Genomic DNA, 9,384 nt, shown 5'->3' with positions numbered 1-9,384 from the left:
ATAGTTTATTATCAGTGCAAAAAAGCATACAAAATTTCTTGACAATGTTATGTTATGCAACTCCATTAATTAAAATAAAAAATTAATTACTTAAGACTATTTTATCCAGTGCCGGAGTGACACACTGGATGTGATGTCGGAAATATGACATCAGAGCAGAGGTTTAATAATAATGTTCGACCTCTGGGTGCTAAAATACATCAGTCTCTGACCTATGAAAATTTGACATGACGCGTGTATAAACAGATCAAAGTAGAAGATAACACAACAAAAACCTAAACATTTTCTTGAGCGCAAGGTGGGTCCATGTTGGCTTAGAGTGGAGACCAAGCTGCATGTACAGTATGCGGTTGTGCTTCTGTGTTTACTCAATCATGCATGTAAACACTTTACATGCATGCAGCACACAGTGAACCATCAGTATGTGTCTGGACGCATCCAATATGGACTTTGGTCATTCACAAATAAAGTAGAATCTCTTAGTTACAATGATTTCCTTCTACTGTTGTAAATAGTCTTTTGGCAATGAAAAGGTTTACCCAAACATTAAATTAAGATTGTCCAATGCCAACCAGTAAGGCTATAAGGAATACCAGGTTTCCAAAGATGAATACCCCGAGAGCTACTGATTCCGGGTGGGCCTACAGAAAAGAGTACATCATTAAATTAAAAATAATGAAGTAGAAGTTGAACAATTGTCTTTAAAATGTTACTACCAAGATGTTTGCCTGTTCCTTGATTGGCTAATTTGCAGTAGTATGATTTATTTTAAGTGTGTCATTTACGTGGATTACACATCGCTTTGTAATTTGTCAGTGTAAATAATGTTCTTAAGGCATCAGAGACAGGGAAACCGAGATGGGGGGGGGGGGGGGGGGCAGTGTAACATTATGACTGTTCCTCAGTCATACAACTAAGCATTATGGTGTTGAATGAACATCACAAGCATGTTGTTAATTAACATGATGTGCAATAATTTAACATGGCCATGGGAACTGTAGCATGTAAAGTCAAGAAACATGGCCATGTTAGCACACAGCTCATCAAAAATAGCTCTGCATGGCAGTCATGATATTATATTGTCTCTCTTCCTATTCTTAAAGCCTCAAATGCAAAACTCCATATACCTGTGTATGACATGATGCAGTGGCGGAACAATCACCATAGTGACCCAGGTGGCCGCTATGGGGCCCGGGGTACAGGGAAGCCAGGCCAGGACACCCCCCTGATGCTGCGCAGGCCACCTGGGTCACTATGGCATCTCAGGCTGCCGGCTGTCACTAGCAGCTGTGAGGAGGAACACGCTGCTGTTCAACTTCAGATCACTGACAACCTGTCAGTGATCTGTGCAACGGCGTGTTCCTCCTCACAGCTGCTGCCGAGTCAGTGACAGCCAGCAGCTACGGTGGAGGAGGCGTTGGCAGCAAAGGTGGAGGCGGGGCCCCGGTGATGGAGATATTGGGGCCCGGGGGTGGAGGAGGCAAGGCCCAGTTATGGAGAAGGAGGAGGCGGAGAGCGATCGGGGCTGACAGGTAAGAGGGTTTGACCAGCCCACCTGAGACCCTACAGAGCCCACCATATAGAGCAGGGGTGCCCATTAGGTAGATTGCGATCTACCAGTAGATCGCGATCGGCTCACTGACCTGTGTCCTGTCCTCCCATGGTGCACGTGTCACATGCTGAATGTGTCAGATGCCACAGACGGGAAGGAGAGAGGAGAGGAGACTTGGGAAGCTGCTGCCGTGGAGGTAAGAAAAGACAGACAGGAGAAAGTGAGAGAAGAGACTGCAGAGAAAGTGAGAAGAAACAGAAGAGAGAGAAGAGAAAGCAGATAGAAACAGGGGAGAGAGCGTGAGGAGAGAGAGAAGAGGGCCAGTTCACACCACAAAGTCTGCGTTCCAGAGTGTTCGGCCTCTAGAGCGCATTGGAATGCAAGCTGGCCATCTCCCTGCGTTCAGGGGCGTGGCGGTGCATTGTAGTCAATGGCACCACAGCCACGCCCCCCACCTTCTGTTTGATCGCCCGCACCTGGAATGCAGGCACATTAATTCCTGCGTTCCGGTCCAGTGCAATCTGCAAAAATGCAGCATTTTTGCAGATCGCACTGGACAGGAACGCAGGCACTAATGTGCCTGCATTCCTGGCGCGGCGATTGCACTGGCGGTGTGGCTGCAGTGCCATTGACTTTAATGCACTCCCGCCCCTGAATGCAGGTGTTTTTTCATTGGTAGATCTCATTGAGCTTGTCATTTGAAAAGTAGATCTCCAGACGAAAAATTGTGGGCGCCCCTGATATAGTCTATGGTGGGCTCTGCAGGGTCACTCTCAGGTGGGTTGTTTGGGATATCAGGTGAAAGTAACTAGAAATCATAGGGCACCATACAAAATTTTGCTATGGGGCCCTGTGATTTCTAGTTACGCCCCTGACATGATACTTCCTGTAGCTCTTTACACGCTTTTATATATTGTATGTATTGTAGGACCTGTGCCAAGAGCCTTAGTATTTGCTAGGAATAAATGTGTTCATGTTGTGAAAGACTTTTATTATGTCCCATATACGCGAGGTATCAATACTGCATGAGGGTTGTCCTAGTCTCCTTTATGTTGCTGAGCACATTGTACTTATGCACCAACCGTGCAAACATACAACAGGGAATTCATGTGCACATCAAGGCATTACATGCAAGAAGACTATCATTGCAATGTTATGAGCAGAAATAGAAATTCCACATTGCATCCACCACAAGTTACCAAGTCTCATGAAAATGTTCCCATCGACTCCTCTTCCTAATATGCACAGACGCCACAGCCCCATTCATTTCCTATAGCTAAGCTGTATTCTAGCCTTTCTGTGGAACATGACTTACCTATAGAAATAAAGGAGTATGCAGAATAAGCCAGTGGAGACATTTTCAGGAGAAAGAGAAAGGTGTGCAGCATCTGGCAAGGCCAAAAAGTGAGGATGTCTTGCAACAGGGAGATAAGTGTTTAACATGGAACTCTGCACTCAGGTGATGGGAGGATTTATATCTATTTCATTGTTTCAATGACTGACAACATTTACATTTAAAAGCACTTTCTTTTATGCACTTTCTTTCTATATAAGCATGACACAGTGCCACTTCTTACCTTCTGTATACTAGGTGTAATTCCCAGTATCTGTTTTTATGCTCTACAAATGGACTGTATACACAGTAGAGCCTCACTTGTTGTGTATGATATGTGTACATCTTACTATCTGTCCTAATTCTCTATGTAGGGAACACTGCTCAGTAACACTTTGCTTGTACTATATGTTGGGTGTAATTCTCAGTATCTGCTCTCATTCTGAATGTATGGATGCTTCACAGTAGCACTTCTTTTGTTCTGTGTTCTGGGTGTAATTCTGAGTAATTGCCCATTAGCACTTTTTCCCCTGTAATTCTTAGTATATGCAATCATATCTGCATAGAAAAAGCTCTCGCAATTTAGAAAGTCCAACCCTTGTTGCTGCCCCCTCCCGCTGCTCTAGGCACTAGCTTACAAATCATAGTAAATAAAACCCTGCCACTTCTAGTCTTCTACTAGCTGAAGTCTTTTCATGACATAACTTATCATTTGTACACAGTCAGGTAGGCAAAAAAAAAAAAATCATCGCCGGACAATAGGAAACTATTGGGCGGCGCTAGCTGTCATTGCTAGCTCTGCACAATCGTTTTCTATTTACTTTTTTTTTACTTTTTAAACAATTTTTCTGTTCTGCTCGGTACCTCTGAGGGACCGAGCAGAACAGCCGAGCCGAATGCCGCTCAGCGCTGTTCACTCACTGCTGTTCGGCATCTATAAGAATAGGCCGAACAGCAGTGAGTAGCCTGCCGGATGTTCGGCTCAGCCGATCCAGATGTTGGATCGGCTGAGTCGAACTCCTTCTGCACTTTGGGTTGCCTGAACGTGCTGAGCATGTTCGGCCGACCCGAAGCCATCTGAAGCAGGCCGATGTACGGCTGATTTCAGCCGATGTATGGCTGAAATCACCCGTACCAGCCTCAAGTGAATAGCCGAACAGTGTTCAGCTCACTTCAGGTCTGTCATTCACTCGGCTGCCCTCGGCAGCTTAGTGAATAGACCCCATAATATATCTCAAACTTGGAACCTCTAAATGTCCCCTATGACTGGAGTTTTGCATGCCTATGTGTCCTATGTAAATGTACTAACCCACCACAACACAGTATATATGGAAGTGCAACTTAATGAAAATGGCTTTTTTTTTAGCCAAAATAACACATACACTTACCTTACCATCAGGATCTTCATATACATCTGAAAAATAGTAAATAGAAAAAAAATTAAGCCAATAATGTGTTATGTTTATATTATTCATTCACACCATTAACTAGAATCCCTCAGCTGTAAGCTGGCAACATGAGCATGATTCAAATTATTCAAGATCTTTTTTCACATTTATCTTTTTAGCTTTTGCAAATGATACAACAAATTCAAGCGCTGCTTGCTCAATGCGAGTTGGTTGAGTAGGGGTTAACTATCCAAAAAGAGACAAAGGTTTTTGAGTGTAAGAAATTGTTATTGCATACAGATTTTACAGATGTGCCAATCTATGGAGAACATGGAGCAATAAATATGCTTCCATGCCATCCAGCATAGAAGCTGGAAAGAAGATCAAGTGATAGTGCAATGCTGGAAAGGACACGCATCTTACCACTTGTCACTTTCTTTGAGAATTTGTCCCTCTATGGCCATCCAAGGGGCATGTGAATGTAATGTAGCACCCTGTAGGCAGGAGTGCTATTAAATTTAGTATTTTCTGATTGTATGCAGTCTAATGCTAATCAGTAAAATATGTTCATTTAGTTTCCCGTAAGCAATCTGTCATCGCTTGCATCTGTCTGCTTCTGGGTATACCTTGGCCACATAGCAGAGCAACCAATGAGTAGATATCCCTTTCCAGCCAATCACTGTGAGGTTAATGGCCAGTGGTGCATGCTGGGGGAAGATAAATACTTTGGGTGGACCATGTGAGCTCTCTTTTCCTCCCTGGGCCCTGCCTGTGGGGAGGCTGCTATGAACTTTCTGGGCCTGAATCCTGGGGACTAGCCAGGTGCTTGTACTGGGACCTGAGTCTGGAGGCCCATTGGTTACTACTGATGATAAAATTGGACATGACTGGTGACTTCTACCTAAAGTACTGCTGTTCTTCCTGCTGTGAATGGAGACAGCAACCACACTCTGCCATCTCATGGAGTCTACATCTATCTGGATGTTCCTAGCCATCAGCCTCTCTCCCTGAGGTTCTACAATAAAGTTCTCAGCATTATATATACAGTCTGGACATCGCTTGATCAATCACCATAGAGGGTGGTAAGTGCTGATGGGCAAAGTGAGTGACATTATCCCTCCACAAGAAGATTACTGAGTTGCCGTAACTCATAGCAACTGACCCTAAAGTCAAGGTTTGCTGGTGTGCAGTGGATCCATCATAGAGGTTTCTTACAGAGGAAACACAGGGAGACCCGTTAGTTCTATTACTGCAGACCACCCTTTGGAGCCAGATATACTATTATCCTGCATTGAGTATCACTGACCAAAGAAAAGAGCTGACACTACAGTAAAATGAGAAAGCTGGTGAAATTAGCAGCAAACTCCATTAAAGTCTTTGAGTGACTAATCAATTCTGGCAATTTGTAGGACTAATAAGCAAGCTATTGTCAAACAGATTGGCATGACAAGCCAGACACTGCCATGGGGCCAAGTGCCAAATCACCAGGTAAAAAAGTAGACCATAGTACAGACAGATTAGTGCAAGGGACTATCATATGAGGATCAAAGCACAAGCACAAGTAAGGATCTTAAGACCAATGGACTGACCGGGGTAAAGACAATGATGTAGGCAATTGCAATAGCAAAGTGCCAGAAAAGACCAGGAGACGTACTCAGGGAATATCTCTGTGCACTGAACAGAATTTCTACAGTATATGCTGCCTAGTGAAGCAAAAGGCATGCCTGTGCATGCTTTGGTTTGTTTCAGCCAGCAGATGGCATGGGCACACTAGCAATAACTCCTCCCTGAGAAAAATGAGCTCTTACTAGTGTGAGTGATAACATGAACATATGAATTGTGGAGGAAATGGAAACTGCATGTTTACATTTTTATATAAAAGGGCTGTGAGTTGTGCCTGCAGTTCACAGTGAAAATAGTATATCTTTCAGTTATATACAGCATACAGTCCAGGCCTTGACCGATCACTGGTCCACAATGTTTCAGTAACATAGATGAGAATATGTGCTTCTTATAGTATTTTGTTTAGCTGAATTCAAATATAGCCGTGAAAAGTTTCCTTCACATACCATTTTTTTTGTTATTTACCCTAATATTTTCAAAATAAGTGAATTTCTTGAATATGAATGGAATTTTTTTTCTACAGGTTGGCAGCACTGGTAGTCTCCCATAACCTACAATTTTTGTACAGCAGTGACAGTGTGTTCTGAAGGTTAAGAACATAATTTCTTTGTTCTTTTTGATTAGTGCTCAAAATGGAGAAATCCCATCAGCATTCTTGTGTTAATTCACCTGATAAGTCCCTGTTCACACCTGGGCGTTTGGACACTGAAAGCTTAAGCGTCAAAACTCACAACACAAGAATTCCTATTCATTTCTATGGCCCCTGTTCACACCTGAGTGTTGAGCAGCAAGCTGTAAAAATGATGAATGCTGGAAAAGGTGCATGAGCTGCTTTCAGGCAGATCCAGCACGTTGTGCTCAATAGATTTCAATGGAAAACGCCCAAAAGACGCGCATTTTGGGGTTCGCACATCTTTTGTGAGTTGTTGTGCAAAAAGAATGCACGTTTTAAGGCGCATATACATTGTGTAAGACCAACTGCAAAGCACACTGGGAAACAAAATGGATGATACATGTCTGTCAAATTTTGATTCCGAGGCATTTATAAGGCTAATACAGGCACAACCATGCCTATATGACCTGCACAACCCCCTTTATAAAAACAGAGGAAGGAGGATGCAGGCTTGGGTGCAATTTGCTTGCCAGATTTGGCCAGAATAGGAATCTTTCCCTCCATCTCTGAACAGGCAAAGGTGAAACATGTGCATGCGACGCATCTAAAGTTTGTTGTGAAACTGTTGTAGCTTATGTTTCTGCTGGCTTGTGTGGCTATTGTAGGTCTGTGCAGCTACAGAGCTCCATGTGTTGTGGAACTAAAAATCCCAGTATTCAGCTACCTCTGGGTGTCATGCCTGTTTCTCTTCGGGTGTACAGACTTTTATGCATCACAGGACTTGTAGTTCCACAGCTGCAGAAAGGCTGTAGGAGTTATAGACAGGACTTCTTTTCATTGGACAACACTCAATACACCCATATGCAGAAACACATCCAAAACGTGCATCTATTTAGGGGAAACGCGCAAACCCGCGCGAGAAGTGCGTAAAAACATGCAAAGTAAAAACGTGCGTGAAACGCGCCGAAACGCTGACGCCTAGGTGTGAATGGGGACTACGTTTTGTTATGTGTGTGGACAGTTTATTAATCTTAATGTTAGTGATGCCAAGCTGAAGAAAGGAATTTTTGTCGGGCCTCAGATCAGGAAACTTTTGGATGATAAAAATCTTTCTTCTAAAGAACTCGCAACATGGACATATTTTGTAGTGAGTAGTGAAAAGTTTCCTTGGAATGCAAAAGAAAGAAAGCTACCAGCTTTTAGTTGAAAATCTTTTAAAAAGTTACAAGAATTTAGGATGCCGATTGCCACTGAAGATCCACTTCCTGCATTCCCACCTAGACTTATTTCCACAAAACTTGGGCAATGTAAGCGAGAGATTTCATCAAGACATTCGCATTATGGAAGAACGCTACCAAGGAAGGTGAGAACGTGATAGGATGGCAGATGAGCAAAGGTTATTGTTTATTGTTTTTACAGCATGCTTCTTTTTTGTATCCCTTATTATAACATTTATATTTTAAGTATTAAGAAATTCAACTGGAAAATTAGACAAGTGAATAGCATTGTAAGCAAAATCCCTTTGATTACAGAAACTACAAAAAAAATGCTCATTTAGCAGAATGGCCCACATGGGCAAGGTTCCCTAGCAGCTTTCATTTCAGTTTGTCTTTAGATTGTAATCGTTGTCAGTGTCTTAGGAATTGCAAAACTTCTAGTGCTTCACCATAGTAGTATTAACAGGTCAGTTGGCAATGTATTGAATACATATGGTACTCACTTTTTGCTTTCAAGTGCACATTAGTCTCCAGGATGATATAAAAAAGAAACTCCCATGCAAAAAATCCACCCATAACCTTGGCCATCCATAGGTTGGGGCTTGTGTCTATCAGATTCAACCCAAGGAAGATGGTGGCCACTATAAAAAAAAAGATACAGTTTAATAATAATTAGTACACAGTGTTTAATACACTAAATACTAAACCCTTATTCTTGTGGGACATTATTACACTCTCACCTGCAAGCACCTTTATAACCAGTGCATTGAGTCTGTGTCCCCAGTTGAAGATGAAGCGCCTGCAATAAGAACATAGATTAAACTATGTACAGGAATAGTACAGGTATCTGAAATGTGTTGAGGCTTTTAGGATGACATTGCTTGTAAAGATGACCTGAACTCTGGTAGTTGTGCCCAAAAAAGCAAGAAGAGGGCATAGGACCAGTATTGCCTGTGGTTTCCCTGCAGCTGATCTTTCTCCATTACTGATTTACCATGCTCTGCACTGTGTCCTAGTGATAAGGTGGCCATGTTGATAGAGGCAGGGCTATCCTTACTCATGTCAGCTTCCAGCAAAGAAAACAGTGAGCAGCTGCAGCACAGTAGCGCTATCATTTAATTTCACTTTGGATCTCCTGAGACTAGCAGTCAGAGGCAGCAGTGCCTGAAACCTTAAACTGCAGATATACAAAATATAAAGCTGTAGAGTACCTGGGCACGTCACATAACAGGAAGAGCAGTGCTATTTTTAGCATGAATCCAAGACAATAAGTAGGTGTTCGGGGTATTGCTTGGGCACAATAACTTTTTCCCCTAAAACATAGCAAATCTTCACTTTTTGAGTTCAGGTTCACAGTAGCTCAAAACTTAACTTAAACCATTTTCAATTTTGCTTTAGATAGAGTGGATAAGTGTTTTTTTTTTAATTGTCATTATTGTGTCCTTGTTGTAGACACACACATACACAATTATAATGGCCATCTCTTGTTTCTGAAACAAAATATGCATATAAATATTATTTCCCACATTGTTGATACACATATGCTTGTTGTTAAATTCTACCAGCAGGGACCTATTTAGATTCATAAAGTTGTTTTTAAGTATGTTGTACTAATGCATACCTGTATATGCTATGACATCTAAATTGCTTTAAATAAT

General features: G+C 42.2%; 1 protein-coding gene across 1 annotated transcript in view; it reads right to left on the bottom strand.

Annotated features, from left to right (window-relative positions):
- Window positions 1–385: 385 nt before the first annotated feature.
- The window catches only part of LOC108800594 (putative ferric-chelate reductase 1), a 51,504-nt gene continuing 42,505 nt past the window's right edge, over window positions 386–9,384 (bottom strand). The window contains exons 13-16 of the mRNA XM_018572575.1: window positions 8,467–8,525; window positions 8,230–8,367; window positions 4,274–4,299; window positions 386–641 (exon numbers count right to left, since the gene is read on the bottom strand). Of these exons, the coding sequence (XP_018428077.1) occupies window positions 552–641; window positions 4,274–4,299; window positions 8,230–8,367; window positions 8,467–8,525 (313 nt within the window). The 3' untranslated portion in view covers window positions 386–551. The remainder of the gene's footprint in view (window positions 642–4,273; window positions 4,300–8,229; window positions 8,368–8,466; window positions 8,526–9,384) is intronic.

The sequence above is a fragment of the Nanorana parkeri genome, unplaced genomic scaffold, assembly GCF_000935625.1.
Source record: "Nanorana parkeri isolate BGI_ZX_2015 unplaced genomic scaffold, ASM93562v1 scaffold2075, whole genome shotgun sequence".
Taxonomy (NCBI): domain Eukaryota; kingdom Metazoa; phylum Chordata; class Amphibia; order Anura; family Dicroglossidae; genus Nanorana; species Nanorana parkeri.
Note: the sequence above shows the minus strand (reverse complement) of the source record. Positions and strands in the feature narration are given on the sequence as shown.